We start from the raw sequence: 26,021 nt of genomic DNA, 5'->3' as shown, positions 1-26,021 counted from the left end.
AAATATATGCCAAAGACAGAAATGGAGGTGGTCAAACCAATTTTGTCCACAAATTGAGAAGTCGAGGAAGCATGTAAACAAATCTGTTTCAGCTTACATGAGAGACCATGGAATGGGCTCCCTCTACAACAATAACTTGCGTTACTACATGCAAGATATCTACAGAGGAGATGGAGTTCACTTCTCAGATGAGGGCAACAGAGTTTTCACTCTGAATTTAAGAATGTGCATTGGTACCTACTTATAAGTACCTAAATGTACCATAAACCCAAAAGCTCTTCTCAGAGCTACCCTACATCTGATCACTCACAATTATTATTGTACTCTAACTTTTTTCACTAATTTTCAAGAAAGTACGCTCCCCAGAACGCTTCCCGGTTCGCGAACCGAGCGCACTCCACGCAAAAAAACGAAAAAAACGGTATATATTTTTTTGCCCTGCGAGAACCTTTCAAAGCCTCCACATCAAACCTAGGGGGTCAGGGACGATCTACTATGCCCCCTTATGGTCATTTGCCCCTTCGCTTTGGCCTCCTCTTGTCTCTCGATCCTACCGAGAGACAAGATGGCGGCCGCTACGGACTGTTTGGAATGTTTACAGACGCCGAAAAACCAATCAGCTTCGCAAACCTCCGTAACGCGAAAAGTACGCGAAGCGGAGCGCTGTTACAGATATATATCTTTTTTTGAACGTTAATTTCTCAAAATCCACTGGAGCACATATATTGAGACCTAGCAAAGGCACATCGGGCTACCAGTCCCTACAATTTTGCCAAGTTTCGTGCAAATCCATTCAGCCGTTCGATTATTATTATTATTTTTTTTTTTGCCCCGCGGGGCCCTTTTAAAACCTCCACATCAAACCTAGGGGGTCAGCGAGGATCTACTATTCCCCCTTATGGTCATTTGCCCCTTCGCTTTCGCCTCCTCTTGTCTCTCGATCCTACCGAGAGACAAGATGGCGGCCGCTACGGGCTGTTTGGAATGTTGACAGACGCCGGAGAACCAATCAGCTTCGCTTCACAAAGCTCCGTTGCGCGAAAAGTACGCGTCCTGGGCCGCTGCCCGGTCCGCTGTTACAGATATATATCTTTTTTTAAACGTTAATTTCTCAAAATCCACTGGAGCACATATATTGAGACCTACAAAAGGCACATCGGGCTACCAGTCCCTACAATTTTGCCAAGTTTCGTGCAAATCCATTCAGCCGTTCGGGCTAAAAGTGAGGCCAACCGCCCTATGGAAATTAACATGGGAAAAACGCGTTTTGGGACCCCCCTTTTTTCTCGGCCCCCCCTTGACGAACCCCCCCCAAATTTTCAAAGGCTGCTCAGAAACAAAATGTGCCATTTTCCTGAAAATTTCAGCCAATTCCGTCCACAAACGGCAAAGTTATTAGACATAGAATTTTCAAAAATCCCATAGAGAAAAAATCCTAACTATATATACCTACTGGCGACCGCCAGTAGGTAATATATATATATATATATATATATATATATATATATATATATATATATATATATATATATATATATATATATATATATATATATATATATATATATATATATATATATATATATAGATACTCAAACTTAGTGTGGTATAAAATCACTATTACAAGTATACAGTTATCCATATAGTGACTCATACAATCACTAAGTCTTAGGCACACTTAATTAGATATAACTGTCAAATACACTGCCTTTTTTTTCCAGTTTAATGGAGATGTACCACTGAGAGAAATATTTCATCACCACCACACCCATAAACATATACACTCACTGAAACAACTGTTATAACGTGTAGTCTTAACCTCATATAGCTACTGAATGAACTATTCACACATTTTTTGGCAATCACACACCCCCCACCAAACCACATAGGCATTCATTTACCCATACAAATACTCAGTTAAGAAACCAATAACAAATATAGTCTTTAACATAGCAATTAAGACAAAGCAATAAAGACTTTCACACAGTTTAGTAACTACACATTATATATAGGGAGACTCTACAAATTAGTCAAGGAAACCTTCAATGACACTGTTACTAAAATCCACCATCCACACATTTATATTTATATATCCACTCATTCTTCAATGCAAAGTAGTGTATTTATAATACATATTTAACCGCATGCGCGCTGCGGCGATTTTCGCGCTACGCGGCTTTTTTTCAAAAGCCGCGTTACATGACAAGCTCAGCTCATCATCAGCGTGCGAGCGGCGCAATTGATGACGAGCTGAGCTCGTCATCAGCGCCGAAGGGGTTAAATATCAAAGCAAACCACATTCGCTGGATGATGTCATCAGTGATGTCATTTGAGATGTCATCAGTGATGTCACTGACCATGTCATGAATGATGTAATATGTGACATCATCAGCAGTAGATTGTGGGCGCGCGAGTTATAGTGAGTACAACTAACTATAAAGGGGGAATTTCAATGGTTTTGTATGAGTAAAATGTCCAGCTAACTATAACTGGTGTGAAACCTAAGGTTTCTTCAGTGAATTTCAAAGGTTTTTTAAATGCTAATTCCTAACTATTAACCTATGGGGCCTTATTTACGAACCCCTTGCGCCTTCGGAACGTCACTTTTTGTGACGTTCCGGTGGCGCAGAAGACTGAGTGATATTTATCAGGCAGGACTAAGCCACTTTTTGTGGCGTAATCCTGCCTGATAAATATCAGTCTCTTTAACGCAGTGTCCTGCGTTAAAGGGGCGTGCAATGGGTGTTGCTGGGGGCGTTCCCAGCAGCATCCATGGACTTGAGTAATTTATAGCATCCTCAAAGTCAGTCTTTCAAAAATTCCAAAGTATAGGACATGATAATCCAAATCCAAATGTTTCTCAAGAAAAGTCATAAACCGTGTCCATGGGTCATATCTGCCCAAACGCCAATATTCAGAACGATTGAAAATGACTTTTCTTGGGAAACATTTGGATTTGGATTATCATGTCCTATACTTTGGAATTTTTGAAAGACTGACTTTGAGGATGCTATAAATTACTCAAGTCTGCCCGAATTATGTGGGTAAAATTGATACCTAGTCACTTTCAATAAGAATGTACTTACGACTCGTCTAACATTTGGAAGAAATATCTAGTTATATGACAACAGGATACCGACATAACTTGAAGGAAATAAGAACGCCCTGAAGAAGTTCTGTTGTACAGAACGAAACGCGTCGGCTGGCTGTGGTACATAAACTTAAGGAAAATAAAAGCATTTGAATATACACCAAGATTCAGCGCTTCAATAAGGACTCTAAGTGATATGATTTGATTGGACTTGTTGTGCAAGTGGTGCTGTGCCAAACTTTGGAATATTCTCCACTGCTCTACTATACTCACACTCTACTATACTCACACTCTACTATACTCACACTCTACTATACTCACACTCTACTATACTCACACTCTACTATACTCACACTCTACTATACTCACACTCTACTATACTCACACTCTACTATACTCACACTCTACTATACTCACACTCTACTATACTCACTCTCTACTACTCTCTACTACTCACTCTCTACTACCTACTCTCTACTACTCTCTACTACTCTCTACTATACTCACTCTCTACACCTCTCTACACCTCTACACCCCTCTACACCTCTACACCCCTCTACACCCCTCTACACCTCTACACCCCTCTACACCCCTACCTCTACACCTCTCCCTCTACACCTCTCCCTCTACACCTCTCCCTCTACACCTTTCCCTCTACACCTCTCCCTCTACACCTCTCCCTCTACACCTCTCCCTCTACACCTCTCCCTCTACACCTCTCCCTCTACACCTCTCCCTCTACACCTCTCCCTCTACACCTCTCCCTCTACACCTCTCCACCTCTCCACCTCTCCACACCTCTACCTCTCTACACCTCTACCTCTCTACACCTCTACCTCTCTACACCTCTACCTCTCTACACCTCTACCTCTCTACACCTCTACCTCTCTACACCTCTACCTCTCTACACCTCTACCTCTCTACACCTCTACCTCTCTACACCTCTACCTCTCTACACCTCTACCTCTCTACACCTCTACCTCTCTACACCTCTACCTCTCTACACCTCTACCTCTCTACACCTCTACCTCTCTACACCTCTACCTCTCTACACCTCTACCTCTCTACACCTCTACCTCTCTACACCTCTACCTCTACACCTCTACCTCTACACCTCTACCTCTACACCTCTACCTCTACACACCTCTACCTCTCTACACCTCTACCTCTCTACACCTCTACCTCTCTACACCTCTACCTCTCTACACCTCTACCTCTCTACACCTCTACCTCTACACGCACACATATACACACATATATATATGCATATTTATATATGTAGGTGTATATATACATACACATATAAACATAAATAATCTGCATATCTATATAAATACAAATATAAATGCATGCATACATATACATATATGCATACATATGCATGTTATTTACATGAAAGTTTGAAAAACACTAATAAAAGCAAAGCTAAAAAGCCACCTCATTACAAACAGAATGGCTTTAACTTAAACGAGGGCGAGATCTATTGCATTTTCAATGCTTGTTTACTTTGGTTCCATTAAGAAGGCATTCAGATGTGTCACACATTTGCCATACATTCTGAATGTTAGCACTCTAGTTGCTCATTAGATCACTGTAGTAAAGCTACTGCTCACCAGGGAAGTCTGCTGCTGGTATTCAAAGTGCATGTTTCAGTCTGCATGTCAGAATTTTTTTAATGAAATAGAAGAGGATTTGATAAGACAAAATGGGCCCTACTTTTTCTTTCTTCCGCACTAATCATTATTTCTATGGCAAAATGAACCCCCTCATTTTGTTCCTTTGCAAGTTAAATGCCTTAAGTGTTACCACTTTATTCCAATCAAGATGACTTCAGGTGTGCCATACTTTTGTCATAAGTAGGACTTAGAGCTCTAGTTGTTCTTTAGAACACTCTGGGACATTCTGTCATTGGACTATACTTGGGCTACATCTGGGGAATATTTGTGCTACATTTGGGCTCTTTTGTCTCTGGTGGCGATCTTGGGAGACTTATTTGTTATAAAGTTTCCTAATTTCCTCATTTACTACAGTCTCCTCAGTAGGAAATACTTTCAGTTTTCTACTTTGCATCAAGAAGGCATTCAGATGTGGCACACATTTGCCATAAATTCAGAATGTTAGCACGCTAGTTGCTTATTAGATCACTGTAGTAAAGCTACTGCTCACCAGGGAAGTCTGCTGCTGGTATTGAAAGTGCATGTTTCAGTCTGCATGTCAGAATTTTTATTTATTTATTTTTTTTATTTTTAAAGACCTTTATTGCTTAGATCACTTTTGACATTCCTCGCCTACAACCCATCGGGCCGGCCTTCAATCAAACATTTCAGTATAATAATACAAGGACACAGCCCCATGCCGTCAACCCGGGGGTACGGCGGCGTATCGGAGTTCAAGGATACGAGATCAAGAAGGATATTGGAGGATAAGGAAGGTCACATTTTACAGTTTTATGCAAATAATAAGGTCCATAGTAAATAAATTCTGTATCAAGAAAAGGAACTAACAAAAACAAACCCCCCGGTAACTAGGTCGTCAGATTACAGAACTATATGGTTCTAGGCAGTGCTGGTGTGTGTATAGAGACTAGACGCCTTCAAGTGCCTTGACTCAGTTAGCAATGGCCCATGTCATATGTCCAAGGAGCTAGATAGCGTGGTTGGAGGAGGCTCACATATATTCCCCCTGTTGTCATTCCATCTGGACCATATTTCTACCCATTTGCGAGGACATCCTCTTGTGACATACACTGTCTTCTCCTGTAGCATGCACCAGTCCATGTCACATTGCCAGTCCTTCAGTTTCGGCAGGTTAGGGTCCCCCCACAACCTCGCAATGTTCCTTTTTGCTACTACCAGCCCAAGTGTCACCCACAGTTTCCCTCTGTGCGACAGGTCAGTGGGTTCCCAGATGTTAAGTAGACATTTCTTGGCCTCAGGTCTAATTTCAACCTCCCACACCTCCTACATGCAGCGCACCACTCTCCCCCAGTACTGTTGCATTTTTTGGCACCCCCATAGGGTATGAAAGAAGGTGCCCGCTGCACCACATCCCCTGCGACAAAGTCCATCTCCACCATTTCTCATCAATTGCAGCCTAGTACAGGAGATATAAATTCTATGTAGAATTTTAAGTTGAATTAGGCGCAGGCGGGCAGAAATGGCCACCTCACGGGGGGAGGCCAAAGCAGACCTCCATTCCTCCTCATCAATTTCCAACCCATCGGCAATCCATTTCTCTTTCAAGGGTAGTAGCAGATTAGGGGAATTATTTATCAGCTTTTTGTACGTGAGAGATATGGCATGTTCTGGGATGTTCCCGTCTAATAGCCCGTCTTCCAGAGGGGAGCTCTGTGGCAGTGTGGTGCCAGGTGGAATGTGTGTCTGAAGGGAGTGTCGCACCTGTAGGTATCTGAAGTGTTCGGTGTGCGACAAGTCGTACGTGGCCTGCATTTGAGCGAATGTGAGAACTCCCTCAGGGCCCCAGATGTCTTTTATTTGGGAGATGCCTATAAGGTCCCATTTCCGGAACCCTTTAGTCCGACCCAGGTTGCCTAACTTTTCGGACGCCCAGAGTGGTGTAGCCATGGGGAGGACCCCTGACCACCCCAATTGTTTCTGTGCTGTGTGCCATATCTGCACCGAGTGTTGTGTAGGCCCAGTATGGCGAAGTTTGCCCCGAGTAGAGTAGAGAGCTATTTCATAGTTCCCCCCAGGAAGTTGCCATCTGTCCATCCCATAGGCCGGATCATTCCCATCCCCATAAGTCCCTTGATTAATCGCGGTGAGATGAGCTGCCCAGTAGTACTTGCGAATGTCTGGGAGGGCTATGCCACCGTCGTACCACCACAGTGTTAGTTTTGAAAGAGCAATACGCGGGGCTCCCGCCCAAAGGAGGGTGCGCTGAGCTGCCTCGATTGCTGTAAAGTAGGCGTTAGGCACCATATCTGGATAATTTTGTAGGGCGTAGAGGAACCTGGGCAGCGCCATCATTTTGAACAAGGCAGCTCGGCCTAGTAATGATAATGGGAGGCCCTGCCAGGACTTGGCCTCTCGTTGGAGACGCCGGAGGGGAGGTAGGAGATTCTGCTCGTAGGACAGGGCCTTGTCCTTAGATACGAACACTCCCAGGTATTTGAAGCCATCCTCAGCGACCGTGATGGGACAAGTGTCAGGGAGCTTCGGGGGGTCCCCACTGAGGACGTATAGACACGATTTGCTCCAGTTGATGCCGAAGCCGGAATTACGACAGAAGCTCGCGAAGATGTCAAGGGCCACCAGGATTGACCATCGTGGCTTAGAGAGGTAGAGGAGAATATCGTCCGCATAGAGGGAAATTTTGTCTTCCCATCCCTCCGCCCATTCTATTCCACGAAGGTAGACGTCATGTCTGATCCAGGCAGCTAGTGGTTCAAGGGAGAGGGCAAACAGGAGAGGAGAGAGGGGGCAGCCCTGTCGAGTTCCTCGCTCTAAAGTAAAGACCTCCGACACTTTATTGTTCACTAGGACCTGTGCCAGGGGTTCCGTATAAAGGAGACGAACCCACTCCACAAAATGGGGCCCAAAGCCCAGTTTACGCAAGACAGCGAACATATACGGCCACTCTAGGGTGTCAAACGCCATGGTGGCGTCCAGGGAGACCACAACCGCGTCTTCCTTCAATCTATGACGTTGGCCGATCACCCCGTGCAGGCGTCTGATATTTAGGGCCGTGTTTCGATGTGGCATAAAGCCTGACTGGTCGGGATGTACCAGTGTATTCAGGATTGGTTTAAGCCTATTAGCGAGTGCTTTTGCCAGTATCTTGGGCTCCGCGTTGAGGAGGGAAATCGGCCTATAGGAGGCACAAGACTCAACTGGTTTCCCCTCTTTCGGGATAGCCACAATAGTAGCGATGCGCTGGTCTCGTGGCAGTATTCCATCCTTTCTGGTGGAGTCGAACATGGCTTTCTGGTGTTTGCTAATTGTCTCAGGTTTAATCTTATATAGTTCTATCGGGAGACCGTTAGGGCCCAACGCTTTCCCTGGTCGAAGTTCCATTATTGCACGCTGTATTTCGGCCACAGTGAGTGGGCTATCAATGGTTTCCCGGTCCTCGTCCGACAGACACGGCATTCGGATATCAGCGAGGAGGGCTATAGAGTCCTCCTCCGGGCGGTCAGACACCCTAGTATAGACCTGCTTGTAGTGTCTAGCAAATTCCTTCACCACTTCCCGCGGCTCAGTGAGAATCGCCCCGGATTGATTATGTATTAGCGGCACAGTCTTCCTGGCCTGCTGCTTTTTGTCAAGCCAGGCGATAAGTTTTCCGGCTTTGTCACCCTGGTCGTATAGTCTGCCCATTTTATGTCTAGCTATTGTCTGGGCCTCCTGGGAGACCAGTGCTCTATATTCCGCCAGCTTGAGTTGCCATGTGTGTCGGACCGTCCTCCCCCCTGTCTCGAGCGCTGCCGCCTCAAGCTCTGCCAGCTCCGCCTCCGCTGTGGTGACTTGACTGCGCTGCTCTCTCCGCTTGCCAGAGATGACTGATAGCGCTTCCCCCCTTACTACTGTTTTAAACGCCTCCCATACCGTGACAGGGGAATCAACTGAACCCTCATTTTCCTCAAAATAGTGAGTGATAGAGGCGTCGATTTTCCCCCGAGTGTCGTCATTATGCAAGTGCCAGGGGCTTATTGGCGCCACGCACCCCTCCCTCCTCGCTCCGAATGTGATGTGAGTCGTTACCGGCGAGTGGTCCAATATGCCTCGCGTAAGGAGTGTTGCCTCTCGCACTAAAGTGTGATGCTGCAGGACGGTGAGAATGTAATTGAGGCGTAAGAAGCTGTGATGTGGCCCAGAGAAGGTGGTGAATTGGCTGGCTGTGGGGTGAAGGTGGCGCCAAACGTCAGTGAGTCCAAAGGCCTCAAGAAACTCAGCCAACCATTGCGGTCCGTGTGGTATGGTTCTGGAGGGCTGTCTATCCACCGTGCCCGACGCCACCGAGTTGAAGTCCCCTCCTAGGACCAACTGACCTTCGGGGAGGGTGAGCAACAATTTGCCCAAGTCTGCAAATGCCGAAGCCTGCAGGCCCGGCGGGACATATGCCGAGAGCAAGTTCAATACGTACCCCTCCCACCTGCTTGCGACCACCGTAAAGCGGCCCTGTGGATCAGTTTTAGTGCCATCGATATGAAGGGGCAAGGAGCGGCGGATGAGGATTCCCACCCCTCTTGAGCCTGAGGTGAAGCCGGAGTGCGAGGCGAGCGTGTAACCCCACCTGTTAAGGGCCTGACATGTGTTCCCCAGTAAATGAGTTTCTTGCAGCATTACTATGTCAGGTTGGTGTTGTTTAATGAATTGCAAGACTATAGTACGCTTGAGTCTGTCCCCAAGTCCATTCACATTCCAGCTCATTATTTTAAGGATCTTTTCCCATTTACTAGCCATAACCATTACTTTGAAAGCAGTCCCTTCTCAGCACTCCTGAACCAGTAAAGTCTTCACGGACATAAATTCTGTACGACCAAAACATACCCAGTACTTCCCATCCCTCCCCGGATCCCCCCCAGCAGCAAAACTCTCCAACTCCAATGCCCACCCCGGTTCCCCCCCCCCAAAAGCTCTAACTGTGCAAACAGTAACATGAACATCAGACAGTTGCCATGCTTTCCTCCCTGTATCGACCCCCCACATCCCGCCCACCTCTGCGAAAACAAACCCCCCCCCCTCCCTGCCCCCTGCTCCGTGGGTTTCAAACTACCCACCACCCCAATTAGCAGAGCGCCTGTCGCCCGACACTACCCCGGTGAGACACCGAGGAACTTCTAACTCGGGATTAACGTGGCCAGCTCCGTCCCGGCCGCCCTCCCGCAGTGTCCCAGGTCCTTCAGTCCCTCAGGCCAGGGGTGTACGAGTACTCTAGGGGAGCCCGTCCCTTAAACCACGGGCAGGCCCAACTCTTTCCCCTCGGAGTGCCCAGGCATACAAACAATCACACTGTATACATTACTGTCCGGCTGCTTCCAAGTCCAGTGTGTGCTGCTTCATCGCGCTGTGTTATCTCCGGGCGAGTCTCAGCGGGGACTGTTCGACCTCCAACGCCAGGATCGTTGGCTCTGCACACCAGCCTCAGCTTCCCCCGTCGCCGATCCCGGAGAGGGGTGTCCAGTGTCTCTCCACCGTCCGCCGTTTTGAAGAGGGTGGGCTAACGTTGTGTCAATCCACTCCTGTACCGTCGCTGGTGAGGTGAAGAAATGGGACTTGCCGCCATGTATAATCTTTAGTTTTGCGGGAAAGAACATCATGTATCGAACTCCGTGGTCACGTAGTGCCGCCTTGACCCCTTGGAAGGAGCGCCGCTCCTGTTGCACCTGGAGCGTAAAGTCAGGGAAAAAACGTATTGTGGATCCCTCGTATTGCAGGTCCCCATGTTGTCTGGCAGCCTGTAGGATCGCATCCCGGTCTCGATAATTGAGTATTTTGGCAATAATTGTTCGCGGTGGGGCTCCAGGCTTGGGTTTAGGAATCGGGGCCCGGTGGGCCCGCTCAACAGTAAATATCTTGGAAAGCCTCTTGGGTTTAAGGTGGCGGAGTATCAAGTCTTCTAGAAATAGCTCCGTGCTGTCACCCTCCAGTTCTTCCTCTACGCACACAACGCGTATGTTGCTCCTCCGAGCCCTACCTTCCTGGTCATCGAGCCGAAGTGCCATCTGTCGGTGCTGGTAGACAAGCTCGCTGACCCTGCTTTCAAGCTTCTTCTCTGACTCCTGAAGGGCCTTAATGTCCACTTCGTTGGTTTTCGAGCGGTCCGTGGTCTTCCCCAAGTCAGTGCGGAGCAGATTCACTTCGATAGTGATCTTGTCCATCTTCGTTTCGAGGCTAGTGCCGAGGGTCTGGATTGCCGCCATTATGGACGTTAGGGAGGGTTCCGCCTGCCCCGTGACTTCCTTCGTCGCCCCCCCGGACTGCGTCTGCGTTTTGGGCACTGTATATTGATCAAGTTTGTTGGTTTGGGACACTACACCCCCTTTAGGTCTCATGGTCGATCTGGTGCCCTTGGGGTCGGATGGTCCGTCACCCACCTTCTTTCGGGCCGTCGCCAGTTCAGATCCACTCCCCGCCTCCAACTGACCGCAACCAGAGACAGAGACTCTATCTTACTGTAGCTACCGTCAAGGAGCTATAGCAGCGTGGGGCCTGCTGCCAGGGGTGTGCCCCGAGACTCTCCGTCGTGATCCAAGGCTTTTCAAGTCCGCAGTCACTCCCAACCGGTCCACCTGTCTGCCAATGTCCCGGGACCAGCCGCCTCCACAGCCGTGGGTATGTGCCCGACCTCTAGGGGGCGTCTTAGTGCAGAGTTCAGGGGCAGCAGTTCCCTGTCAGGCTGTGTGCAGCACAGGCCGGTCGTTTCTCCCGCACGCTCTGTAATAGCAGCGCTGTGTGTGGCAGCCCCCCTTACTGCTTGGGTAGGTGTGTACTGGAGTTTCGGGTCTCCTGGGTCCGAAGGGTCTTGCTGGCCGCCCTGCCAGACGACCCCAGTGCCTCGATGTTTTCGCGCCGCTGCGGAGGGCACGCCCCCTGCCTTCGCGCCTCTCGAGCCGCGGACCGCGGCAGGCTGAAAGCCGGGACCTCGAGTGGCAGAGGCGGCCGCTCCCGGGCTCCAGGGGTGAGACGCCGGGTCGCCGCTGCTTGTCGCGGCCGCCTTACGGAGCCTCCGAGGGTCCGCCAAGCCTGGAAGTCGCTCCGATGAAGCACCCAACCTGAGGGAGCTAGGGGCTGCCTTTAGAGAGCCTCCCAGCCAGGATTTCGTACGGATTTGTAAAGGGACACTGATGGCCCCGGCAGACCAAGGGAATCAGGCGGCCATTTCCTTCGGCGCCTGGCCACGCCCATGTCAGAATTTTTTAATGAAATAGAAGAGGATTTGAGAAGTCACTCAAAATGTGCCCTAATTTTTCTTTCCGAAGCACTAATTATACTTTCTATGGCAAAATGAACCCCCTCATTTTCTTCCTTTTTAAATTAAATGTTTTCAGACTTACCACTTCACTCCAATCAAGATGGCTTCTGGTGTGCCATACTTTTGTCATAAGTAAGACTGTTAGCGCTCTAGTTGTTCTTTAGAACACTCTGGGACATTCTGTCATTGGGCTATACTTGGGCTACATCTGGATGATATTTGGGCTACATTTGGGCTCTTTTGTCTCTGGTGGCCATCTTGGGAGACTGCATGTCAGAATCTTTTTATGAAATAGAAGAGGATTTGAGAAGTCACTCAAAATGTGCCCTAATTTTTCTTTCTGCAGCACTAATCATACTTTCTATGGCAAAATATACCCCCTCATTTTGTTCCTTTTTAAATAAATGTTTTAAGAGTTACCACTTTATTTCAATCAAGATGGCTTCAGGTGTGCCATACCTTTGTAATAAGTAGGACTGTTAGCGTTCTAGTTGTTCTTTAGAACACTCTGGGAAGCTGCAGTAGAACACAAAGGAATCAACTGACAGTCTTTCCTTTTTGGATGTACATGTTTTACTGAGAATGCCAGACTTCATTCTCACATGACTGAGAAAGATAATGTGAATTTACAGAAAATATGCTTTCAGTTTACCTTATAGATCCCCGTCCAAACCACTGAGGAAAAAGCATGAGATTCGTTTTCTTTAAAAGATGATTCATGATATCCCAGCAGAAGCATTTTCACATGGTAAAATCACCTTAGAACACACCACAATTCCTAAAATGAGTATGGTACCATCAAAAAAATGATTTATAATGTAACTAAAGTCCTAAAACCTACTATTAACTGCAATGCTTTTTAATGAGGTGCTATCATGTATATTGGTCCCAAGATGGCTCGCAACACTTCTTGGATGAAGTGCTGACAGCCAATCAGATCTCACGATGAGATTTGCGGTTAGGCTCCGCCCAGATATATACATTTTTTCTCTTTTGATTTTCTCAGGAACTACTGGAGGGATTTACACCATTTAAACAAAAGGGCGATCTGCGAATCAGACTCTACCATTTTGCCAAATTTCTTGTAATTCCGTTCAGCCGTTTGGGCTGTAGCCGTGTCTAATCGTCCTATGGAAAATTGCACGGGGAAAACACGTTTTGGGACCCCCCTTTTTTCTCACCCCCCCCCCCCCCCCCCCTTTCACAAATCCCCCCAAAACTTTCAGGGAAGGAGCGAAGCAGAGCGGGACATCTTCTTTGAGAAATTCACAAAGATTCATCAACCGGCGCCAAAGTTATTCCCAATAGACTGTTGCGGATTTCCTATGTGTAGGTAATATACACACATATATATATATATATATATATATATATATATATATATATATATATATATATATATATATATATCTCTTTCACCAAAACGCCAAAAATATCACGCACACTCACAGATCTCAGATTAACGATTTATTTTGTTTGTAGCAGTGCCATTCTCCCCCTTCACCAACACCTTTCACCCTTCCGGGCTTGATCACGGTGTAGAATATCATCAGTCCTTTTTCTATTTCAGTATTTTATATCTATCCACCACTTAGCAATTTAAAATTGTTGGACCGGTCAGCCTTAGGGTGGTCTTCCTCTACCTTTTTGCACTTGTGCCTCCCATTTTTACCTTACCTTTTGTTGGACTTAGGACTCTGGGCACCTCACCACTGCTAAACAGTGCTGAGGTGCAGGTGCTTTTCCCTAAAACCTTGTGAGGCTGGCATATCTGTCACAAGCCGCTGCTACCGCAGTAAGGCTTATTACTCCATAGGCTAACATTGGGAACCTCCCCTTATGGGATAACTTCTGACAGGGACCTAATAAGCCTGTCATGTTTGGTCATGTTGGACTCGGGGCGGGGAACCCTTTCCAATGATATATAGGGTTTGGGCATTACTATGCTAGGGATCCCACTTTTATAAAGGGGACCTTTTCCTGGCTACACTTATATTAGGCTCTGCAGACTCCCCCCTCCCCTCTGCATACGGATAGCCTGCCTGGGTTGGGAGGTGGGAGTGGTGATTCACACCTTCTTCCCTGGGATGAGGTGTGATGGGCTGCCCACTGTAGCCTTAACGGCCTGTCTCTCGTCAATGTGACAGCTAGGTCAGGGAAGGCAGGGAACATACCAGAACTCCCTGGACTCTTCCAGAAGCCCCTGTCCCCAGACCCTTCCAGAGACTTCCACCACTTTCAAGCCCCTGAACTGTAGAATATATAAGGGAGGGTCCTGGCCTCACATTCTTGTTACACTGCTGGACCTGGAAGAATCCCTGCTGGAGTGAGGACTGCTGCGCAAGAGGATTGCCACTGGGAAGGAGGCTGACTGCTCCAAGGAACTGCTGCCCCACAACCTGCTGAGCTGCCATACTGTCTGCTGATCCTGCCCTGCATGGGAGACTGCAACATCACCACCAGATTGTCTCCACAACATCCCAAAGGAACTACTTTTCTTTGAACAACATTTTAAAGAGTCTTCAACCTTTTAAAGATTGCCTTTTTGGGACTGCACCCTTTTTAAGCTAAAGGAAACTACCTGTCCTTGGACCACAGCGTTTTAAAGACTGCCCTTTGGAACAGCAACAACACTCTCAAGATTTGCACTGCAATGCTGTGCCTGCCCTCAGCACTGCTTGCCCCGTGATCCTCCCGAGGGCTCTGTGATTGCCTCTGCTTCTGGCGCAAGCCGACTGAAACTGGCCCTGAGGTCACCGCCACTGGGACTGGAGCGTGCTGTGTAGGGCTGAGAAGCGAAGCGCTGTGTGACAGGAGGCTCCGTCGTTGCCCCGGACTTGGAGGCACTCTTAAACGCTGTGCTAAAGAAGCGCTGTGTGGCCTTGACCACCACCCGTGCAGCGCCTGCTGAGCCCGAGGCCCCAGGGGGAGAGGAGCCTCGCACCCACACCCGCAACCACCACCCCAGGTAACGCCTCAGTGCAACCAGGCTGCTGCGAGGGGGCGGCTTGGCCGGGTACCTGGAGTGTGAGCTGTGTGCTTGGCTGGGAACCGTCCTTCACTGACCGGCCTACGGGTGCATAATTACTTGGTAATTGACACTGGGGCATTATTTAGCATTACCAGCAGCGCCTGGGCAGCCGCACTTCCTACGCTGGGAGCATCATTTCTATGAGAGGCACACTTATTACAAGGGAACTTTGGCCTAAGAACCTTCCTCCAGTGCATTTTGACCATAAAAACCTACCTCAAGTGAACTTTTGCCATCCAAGGACACTGTGAGAAAGTCATTACCAGCAGGAGCCCTTGGCGCACATGAGCTTTTGGTGATTTGATCAGGCCTGGGAACTGCCTTCATTTTTATTGGTTATTGATCTTGCTTGGAAACTGGAATCCTTTTTATTATTGATCTTGCCTGGACCTGGATTTACCTGCTTTTGGTTATCGCATAATTTTTTAGATAAAGAAATTCTTATTCTTATACAAAACTGGTGTGGTGTTCCTCTTTTGAGTGTTTTTACTGTGTCATCGCCGTTCTGTATTGCACAAATACTTTACACATTGCCTCTGAAGTTACGCCTTTGCTGCTCTGCGCCAAGCTACCAGGTCGGAAGCTGTGGTCCCTACTTGGACTAGGGTGCATACCCCTGCCAACTAGAGACCCCGGTTCTAACAAAGATGCATTGTGGGAAAGGTAGTTTATAGAATTTGTATAACACCCCAATTTTGCTAATGTGATTTTTCATCTGCGCTAAAGTCACTTTTTTTTAAAACCAAGAATATTTTTGTTTGAATCATGATGCCACATATTCAAACAACAAGAAGAATTAAATAGATAGTGGAAAATCGGAAGCAACAATGTTTCTTATCCTCAAATGCAAAAGGAACTGAAGAGTCACTGAGACTATCACGTAGAGGAAAGATAGAAAAAAGAGATTATATCAATATTTTTGCACTATACTTAATATGTGAAAGAACTGGTTGTGACAAAGATCCCAAACAAACATGAATATGTGGCATCATGATTCAAACAAAAATATTCTTGGTTTTAATGTTTAAAAAAAAGTGACTTTAGCGCAGATGAAAAATCACATTAGCACAATTGGGGTGTTATACAAATTTTATAAACTACCTTTCCCACAATGCATCTTAAATTGCTAAGTGGTGGATAGGTATAAAATACTGAAATAGAAAAAGGACTGATGATATTCTACACCGTGATCAAGCCCGGAAGGGTGAAACGCGTTGGTGAAGGGGGAGAATGACACTGCTACAAACAAAATAAATCGTTAATCTGCGATTTGAGAGAGTGCGCATGTTATTTTTGGCGTTTTGGTGAAAGAAATAATCACGAGGCTTGTCCTGCCTCGACACACGCACCAGCTGTGCAAAGAGCGCATTTCGAATTTAGGACATTTTCGTGGAATATATGTGGAATATATATATATATATACATATATATACATATATATATATATATATATATATATATATATCAAAACAAAACCCTTTCAGGCATAGAGTGACGCATAAATTATGCAAAAAAGAAGGAGAGAACACTGGGTAGGTCTCAGTTTAGGTGGAAAGCAGCTCCTGTTAGAGCACTCTCAACACCAGCGACACTCTAGATCTGCTCACCTCAAATGTCTGTTTTTCTATCAAAGTTTTTAAGCATAGGATTAGCACAGTGCTATCCACGCCGAGATAGAAAATGACAACGTTTTTTGCCATTTAAACAGCAAAGTCTTTAAGCATAGGACTAGTACAGTGCAGTCTCTGCCGAGCTGTAAAATAACAAAAGCCATTTATCACTCCAGCTGCTTTCCACCTAAACTGAGACCTACACAGAGTTCTCTCCTTTTTTGCATATATATATATATATATATAAACTCCAGCCTGTCACGAAAAGCACTTGGCGTGCTGACAAGAAAACGGGACACCAAATAACGCCACAGCCAGACTTCAGGTAATTTTTATGTGTTGAAATGTATTCGTGCATGCAGGGTGCAAAGCCTCGTCAGACGCGTTTCGGGCACCGGCTGTGCCCTTGTTCACTGACAATTAGCCATAGTGCCTCCACCATTATAAATATACGTAGTGTAACAAAGACGCGCCATAACTCGCTGTTTGGTAATGAACATAGACAACGGACATAGGCTATCAAATGCTTTCCTATAAACATGGAAAGATCCCACCATATTTGAACGGTATGGGAAGCCATAGTCCCGATGCAATTAACATGTGAACATCACATTGGTTATCACTAGAAAATTTACCGGTTACTTCAAATTGGCAACTAATAAAGTGGGCAAGAAAAAATATGTATATATAAAGTTGTTTACAATAATAACCTGACGATGGATTTAAATAAAAAGGCATTTGAGAAACACGATATCATTTGTTCGTTCTCCTAATATTAGTGCAAAAAGTCTGTCAGTTGTACATAGTCCCATTTAAAATATATAAAAGCTAATAGTTTGTACAAATACATTTGTAATGGCATAACACTATATAAGAAATCTGCCATACCTACAGTATTAAAATATGCCATTGGTTAGTGCAACATTGCAATAATAAAGTGCTAGTGTGCTTCGAGATGTAAACATACGACTTGTGCAAAATTAACCATATAACATGGATAAAGTGCATAGTGCTAAAAGATGTAAACATGTTGGATATGTCTATGGGACAATCAAGGACAAATAGGACAACTGCAAAAAACCGCAGGGAGACTATTAAAATGTTGATTCTCATGCTGCCATCCACATCAAGATTGCATATAATATACCCTATATTAAAAAATATCTCTGCGCACTAATGCCTCATTGGTAACCGTGGCATAGAATCATATTCTGCGAATATTTGGCACAATCCACATAGTGTGTTATTTTGTACAAATACATATGGTGGAGATCATAATTGTAGAGACACTTGCAAAAGAAGAAGAAAAGGACACTCCCTATCAAAATGCATGATAAGAAGTGAAAAAAGTGCATGGTGTTTTAAAAATTGAATGAAATGTAACTATCATTCAAAATCTTCAAATGTTTTCACAAAATATCTTGATTCATAATATGATTAACCTGCCCTCAGAAGGAGAGGGACTCATTTATAAATATATGTCACAAAATAAGGTTAACGTTAGATCTAAATATGAGCTCGAAGCCTGGAGTTCACCATCCTTCAGTCCTGATTCAGAGAAAATTCTTAAGATCCTCACCCATGTTAAGGCTCCCAGGAGTCTTGCTATTAAGTTTGATGATGTACTTAGACTCTAACTGGCGTAATGTCTTCTCTATGTCACCACCACTTTTCCGCTGCTCCACTGCATCGATAACAAAGTATTGCAAGTTGGATAAGTCTTTGTTATGAGTGGTAGCAAAATGTCGGGCTAAGGGGTATGTTAAATCAGTATTAACAATAGCCCTTATGTGCTGCAAAATGCGGACGTGATGTTTCATACTGCCCACATACCTTAGATTGCAAGTGCATTGTAGCACATATACCGCATTTTCGGTACGGCACGTGAAATGGGCCCTGAGGGGGACCGGAGTTATTACAAATGGGGTTGGGTATGTAGTGGTATTGACCCCAAAGGTGCACGCCCGGCAGGAATTGCACTTGAAAAAACCGTGTTTGGGGGATAGCCAGTTCTTTCCTTTACTAATTTCAGGGCTGCTGGTGACTAATTCATTGCGCATTGAAAATGCGCGTCTGAAAGTAATGGTTGGGGCTTTGGGCATGATCTCCTTCAAAACTGAATCGGTCATTATGATAGGCCATTCACGTCTAACAATTTGGCCGATTTGTTTAGCCTGCCTGCTGAACCCAGTGATAAGTCTGATTTGATTAGGGACCATTAGATCGGATTCCTTTTCTGTGTTGTTTCTGTCTGGATTTAGGAGATCTTGACGGTTTAAAGAATTCGCCTTTCTCATTGCTGTATCTAGCATGGATGGAGTGTACCCCCTAGCTATAAGTCTACACTTGGCATCCTTTTGTTGTTTATCTCTGAGTATAGGAGAGCTACAAGTACGGTGAATTCGTAAAAACTCCCCGTAAGGTATGCTAGCAATTGTGTGTTTGGGGTGTAAGCTCCCAGCATGTTGGATCGTATTTCCAGATGTACTCTTTCTGAAAATACTAGTTGTTATTTCATTATTTTCAACTGCCACATGTACATCGAGAAAATCTGCCTCTGCTCTACTCATGCTAGCTGTGAATTTAAGATTCAAATAATTTCTAGTGATGTTAACAAAATTCACTGCTTCTTGTGTAGATACCTGCCATATAATAAATACATCGTCAATGTGTCTCCAATATTTCAAAATGTGATTCGAGTAGATTGAAGCAAAACAGACCCTGAGGACATGTTCCTCCCACCAGCCCACGTGGAGCCCCGCGTAGCTGGGGGAGAAACATGCCCCCATAGCCACTCCTCTAAGTTGTTTAAATAAGGAGTTGTTGAACAAAAAAATATTATTATTCAAACATTTGTCAATCATCTTAAGTATCATGCAATTGTGATTGTACATTTCGATGGGTCTTTTGCTTAAATAGAATTTTACTGCTCTAAGTCCATCAGCATGGTCAATGCTCGTATAGAGCGTTGCAATGTCCATAGTTATGAACAGCAGTTCCTCAGACCATTTGCATTGGTTCAGCAAGAAAAGGAATTCTGTGGTGTCCTTAATGTAGGCAGGTAATGCTGTCACAAAGTCCTGTAGGTAGTGATCAATGTATTTGGAGGTGTTTTCAAACATGCTATTGATCGAAGACACAATTGGTCGCCCAGGTGTGGGTAGCACCTTTTTGTGGACCTTAGGGATGAAGTAGATGTTTGGTATGGTCGGATGTTCTTTCCACAAAAAATTATGCTCATCCTTGGTAATATATATATATATATATATATATATATATATATATATATATATATATATATATATTAATTAAAAACTACGATAGAGTGTACAATCCTGACACAAGTTTGAGAGCACTGTGTGCAAGCAGGCATATTTGTAAGAGCAGATAAACTTACCCCTTCCTGCTTGGTGAAGAGAGCCAGGCACTCACTCAAGGCGGCACTGGTTTCTTTAGACGCTTCAGAGACTTCATACCCCTTTTGATGAACGGAAAAGGGTATTTCTGAAAAGGAACCAACATGCACACGTCACAATCCATATTCCCACTTTTAGGGTGACAAGAAGGTAGATGAGGACCGCTACAAGGGAAGTTAGCTGGTGACTAGGTACATCATATACTGACATGCTGAGGCATCCGAAAAACACTTGCAATCAAGTGATAGTTTTATAGTTAGCCAAGTAATGCAAACTTTTTACTTAACTATTAACATCTGTTCATAGCCTCCTACCGACGCATCCATCACACACCGTGCTGTTACTCAGTTGCTACACTACCCGGACCCGACGGAGAGGGGTAGGCTACATTGTTTGGACACGGGAGCTTAGAACCTGAACTACAAAGGTCACTTTCCCGATGTACTACCCGCCGGGTACTGTTGTTGTATATAAACTTGACCATTAGGCAAGACTCAGCGCAACACAGGTATATCATTCCCGATCATTCTATAATCTGAAATGACTAGTTGATACTAAGGTAGATCAATTTTTGTAGACAGATTTATTTCTTATTTAGGTCCTGATGAATCGCTAGTCACTGCACATCTGCGAGAAACATGTCGACCACTCTCTACACTTACTAGTCTAGTCTCGACTTAGGAAACCTAACTTTCCATCGAGTACAGACTAGTCTTTTCTTTTAATTGAAGCAGGGACCCCCAGAATAAACTTGCTCCTGGTACCCCCAGCCTCATTTTAGCTCACCATGGCCCTACATCCAGACTTCACCCAAACAGCAGTTGGATAAGAAGATCTCCGCCAAAGATCCCCTCTTTGAGGTGTTGCCATTGGGTATTGCACCGCCGACCCAACGAGGAGCATTGCCAATGATGAAGCATGACACCTGAAAGGGTGTGTGAAGCCACTATATCCAACAAAATGGATGCCCTTCTGTAGGACTCTTCAGAGTCCCTACCACATCCAGACACTCACGTGACCTTTACACGTACTCTCCCCAAGAACAGCCCGGTACTTCTTTGTAACACGTTACTCAGTTGCTCCCTTTCCTCCAGGTAGGGTGCCTTTGTTTCTTTGTTCACAGGCTGAGCCGTGCTCAGCGCGAGCTGTGGCCCAGCTCCATTTGAGCAGCACGTCCTACTCCAAGCTCATTGTGGTTCTGGTGTGCCGCTTTGTCTTGTTACTCCAGCTGTACCATAGCAGCATTTTGACATTGCAGCCAGTCTCACCGACTATCATAATAGTACTTGTTCATCCTGTCATTTTGTTTGCTTGTATGTATGTCACTATATTAAGTTGTATAAGTACTGTAACACATAAACGGAAAAAACCTCACTAAAAGTATTTTGAAATAAAACATATGTTCGTAGCATGTAGTGCTATAGGTACATATTATCTGCATGCTCCTGCCATATAGTATTGGGCTCCGACATTTGTAACTTAATCTTCGTCTTCCAATAACTCTTTTGAATCATAAGGTATTGTGACTCCTCTCTTAGTTGGCAATGTGAATGGGCACCGGTTCCATTGTTCGATTATTTTTGCACAGCGAGTGCATGTAGATATGGAGCAATAAATAGTGACAGAGCAGTGGCTATAGAAGAAGTTTTTTACAAAGAGTTTAAATATGTAAATGAAGAAGTGTACATATCCAACAATAAAATGCTCCTGGGGAGGCGCAAGTGAATCTACAGGGTGAGTAATATATTCCATTCATAGAATGTGTAGCTGTAGATATACATGCTTTGCATAGACTGTAAAACAGTACTACACTTTGCCGGTGGATGGTGGAGAAGATTGAAACAAAATTCTTATAATAGCTGACCAACTCTAGCTTGTTGGCATGGAAAGACATCCACACACTAATGATTGACAAACGCACAAGGAATGGACCATATTTGCCTTACAAATGTCAGCTGTGTGGATATTTCCAAGAAAAGATAAAGTGTTGCCTTTTTTATATGTGGAGCGCAGCCTAGGCAGGCCAAGCAAACATATTTTAGCCTTAATGAAATAGGTTTGGATGGATTTCACAATTCACCTGGTATACCCACTTTTGACAAGGTATGTTCTTCGTAAGGATTAGCGAAAGCAACAAAAAGTTGCTCTGTCTTGCGAAAGGGTTTAGGGTTTAGTCTCGTCAATGTAGTACATGAGGGCATGCTTGGTGTCAAGGGTTTTTAAGGCCCTCTCTGGTATGGAGTCTGGCTAAGGTAAAAAGACAGGGAGTTCGATGGTCTGGTTAAGGTCATAGGAGGACACAATCTTTGGAAGAAATCTAGAGTTAGTCCTGAGGACAACCCTGTCATTATGAACATGGAAGACAGAACCTCTAAAGTGAGGGCCTGCAGCTCACTAACACATACTAAGAATGTAATAAGGGCAAGGAAGGCAACCTTCCATGAGAGGAACCGTAAAGGGCACATGTGTAGTGGATCCAAAAGGAGGGTCCATGAGTCTGGTAAGGACCACATTAAGATTTCAGAAGTGGACAGCAGGAACTCTGGGTAGGATAACCCATCTGAGACCTTCCTTGTAAGCCTGAGTGACCGGGATTTTGAATGAATTAGAATGTTTCCTGCTCTGGCTGTAGACTACAATGGCAGCAAAAAGAATGCATATGGAAGTGCAAGCTAGGCTGATTTTTGCAAGTGGAGGAGTAACAGATAATATCATTGGGCCACAGGTGTGAAAGGGTCCAAGTGCTTGGAAATGTAGTAATAGGCAAGCTTTTCCACTAGCAGAATAACAGGCTTGCTTAGTGGGCCTGCATACTTCTTTGAGGATGGGCAAGCATTCTTAAGGTATCTTTAGATAATCAAAATCTAGTGCCACACAGGTCAAATTGCTAGATTGAGCTGCCTGGGGTAGGGATGCCTAATTCTGCTTTCGTTCGCAGTAAGAAGGTCTGGCCTGAAGGGTAGCTTATCATGGGGAACAAAGGACATATCTAGGAGGGTCGAGAATCAGCGTTATCTTGCCCAGTGGGAGCAACTCAGATGAGAGTGAGGCACATTTGCAGAAGCTTCTACACCACATACAGAAGGAGTGGGAGAGGAGGAAACGCAAAGGCAAAGAATGCCAATTCATTCATCCATAGAACATGGTCCATGGATTGTGAGTGGGAATCTGAAAGCGAATATTGGCATTTACATTTTGGACAATGGACTAGAGATTGACCTCTGGGATCCCCGAACAGCTGAAGTATGGGAATAGGACTTGTAGGTGGAGTTCTCAATTGTGGACTTGTTGCTGCATCCTGCTGAGCAGGTCTGCAAAATCACTGTCCATGCCTGGCAGCTATTCTCGGCGGTGGTGATAAGATCTAACCAAGGCTCTTCTCACTGCTGAAAGAGACTTTGCACCACATCTGGATGGAGATGCCATTCATGATTCGCTAAGCATCTTTGGCTGAGTTGGTCCGTCCTGTCCTTCAGAGAGTCGCCAAGTGTTGAACTACAAGGAATATGCCCTGGCGTTCCAGCCACATTCAGAGACGCAAAGCCTCTAGACAAAGAGTCCATAACCCGAACCCGCCCTGTTTGTTGCGGTACCACATGGGGGAGGTTTTTCCATGAACACCAGCACTAGCCTTCCCTTGATGGAATGTAGAAACGATTTCAAGGCCAGCCAGATCGCCCGGAACTCCAGAAGGTTGGTGTGGAGAGCCTCTGATCTTCACCTCTCCCAGATGGCTGCCCCATCCCAGGAGTGACGCTTATGTCAACACTGTCATATCTGGTTGGGGAAGGGAGAGGAGTGTGCGCTCACCCAATCATGGTACGTCTACCAACATTGCAGATCTTTTGCAGTTCCTCGCAAGAGCTGGACCATGTCGGTGACATTCCCCTGATGCTGCGCCTACTGGAACTTCAGGTCCCGCTGCAGAGCATGCATAGGCTAGCGGGCAAGAGTCACAAGCAGGATGCAGGAGGACATGAGGCGTTGCAGCCTTAAAGTCACTCTCACCGAAATCAAGGACAAAGGCTCAAATGTCGGTATTGGTGCCTAAATATCCCGGCCTCGCTGTTCAGTAGAATATGCCCCAAACTGCACATTGTCTAGAACCTTTATGATGGATGGGAGCATCTGAGGGGGGTGAGATGTTACTTCGTCATGTTGAGAGTAAACCCCAGTGAATGCAGGAGGTCCGCCATAGTCTGGAGGTGGGAGACGACAGTCTGGGTCAAGCCGCCTTCAGGAGCCAGTCATCGAGATAGAGGAAGACGGGCACCCTTGATCTCCATAGATGAGCTGCAACACCCACCGAAGGGCGCCATTAAGGCCAAAAGGGAGCACAGTGACCTAAAAGTGCTCATTGCCCACCATGAACCGCAGGTATTGCCTGAGGGCAGCCAGAGCGGGAATGTGGACTCATGCATCCAGCAAGTCCAAAGACACTATCCAGTTTACTGAGTCCAGGGCAGACAGGACTTGAGTAAGCGCAAGCATTTTGAACTTCCGCTTCTTGAGGTAAAAGTTGGGAAGGAGCAGGTCTAGGACAGGACGAAAGCCTCCATCCTTCTTAGGCAACAGGAAGGAGCAGGAATAGCAATTATGACCTACTTCTGGAGTCAGCACCCTCTAGATCGCTTCCTTGGCCAAAAGAGCCGTCACTTCCTACTGTCACCTCCGTCAGCCTGGCGCAAGCAGATGGCATGGGTGGAGGGGTAGACATGAAGGGGAGGGAGTATTCCCTCTGGAAAATAGGAAGAACCCATTGATCTGATGTTATAGACCTCCAGTGGGGTAGGTGATGGTGAATCCCACTGGGTGCCGATGAATGAATGAATAAATGAGAAATGTATGAAGTGCAAACCCCTGCCCAAGAGCGTCTTGGCGCTAAAGAGACAGGTACAGCTACAGTAATGGTTAACCTTGAAGAGACTCTTGAAACTCTACGGGACAAACACCACTCCCAATCCGGAGAGAAGTGCCAGATTTTCAAGGCTTTTCTAAAAATAGATAGCGAGGGAGCAGCTTTGGGTTACAAGGGTAGTCTATTCAAGATGAAAGATGTGGTCCTAAAGAAGCTCTTCCCTCCCCAGGTTGTTCTCCTGAAGGGAGGGACTACAATGTTCATAGCTGACCCTGATCGTAGGGTCCTCCCTGGGATATACCATTTGAGCTTATCCTTCAACCGAGATAGCCCTAGTCCCTACAATGATTTGTAGGCCAGATAGAGTACCTTAAACCAAACAAGTCGTTTGACAGGAAGCCAATGAGGTTTCTTAGAGGCTCCTCTAGCGGATTCAAATTTAGGAATTTTGAAAAGAAATCGAGCCATCACATTCTGCAAAGTCTGAAGCTTCTTCAAAGATCCTACTGATAGATTGAGATATAGGCTATTACAGTAACCAAGCCTTGAAAGTATAAACGAGATGATTACTGCTCTCAGGAGATCTGACTGCAAGAATTGTAATTTTTTTTAAATGAGCCCCAAGGAACAAAATGACGGTAGGTGGGCAGACTATAAGGTTTTGGAGGCTGTGGCTGCCAGGCGGAGGTGGACTTGCTCTGCCTCTGACTGCTCGCCCCACTGGGTCTGTGGGTACCGTGTTCTAGGCAGTATCCTCTGCAATGCTGGGAAGCCTTCAAGCCACAGTGGCTGAGAGGGTATAGACAAGCTCGAAGCCCCTTCCGTGGCCACGAAAGGAGAGAAAGACATACTGGGGTTGACCGGGGGACCATGCCATGGAAAGGCTCAACAACCTGGCCGAAGCCCTGCTGCCCTTAAAGCACTCCAGCGCAGAATCTGCCTGGTCTCAGAAGAGATGCAAAGCCATCAAAAGGGCATGTCCTTAAGTGATGCTTGGACATCCACTGAAATGGCAGTTGTTCTCAGCTAGGAATGGGGCCGCATGTCCACCACTGTGGAAACCACTCCGCGCAGCAAG

The 26,021-nt window shown here is 45.8% G+C and overlaps 1 protein-coding gene across 1 annotated transcript in view; it reads right to left on the bottom strand.

Moving 5' to 3' along the window:
* Positions 1-26,021, bottom strand: part of OSBPL1A (oxysterol binding protein like 1A) — a 1,891,697-nt gene that overhangs the window by 1,173,057 nt on the left and 692,619 nt on the right. The window contains exon 13 of the mRNA XM_078687412.1: positions 20,067-20,173. Within this exon, the coding sequence (XP_078543538.1) occupies positions 20,067-20,173 (107 nt within the window). The remainder of the gene's footprint in view (positions 1-20,066; positions 20,174-26,021) is intronic.

The sequence above is a fragment of the Lissotriton helveticus genome, chromosome 4_1 (genome assembly GCF_964261635.1).
Source record: "Lissotriton helveticus chromosome 4_1, aLisHel1.1, whole genome shotgun sequence".
Lineage (NCBI taxonomy): Eukaryota > Metazoa > Chordata > Amphibia > Caudata > Salamandridae > Lissotriton > Lissotriton helveticus.
Note: the sequence above shows the minus strand (reverse complement) of the source record. Positions and strands in the feature narration are given on the sequence as shown.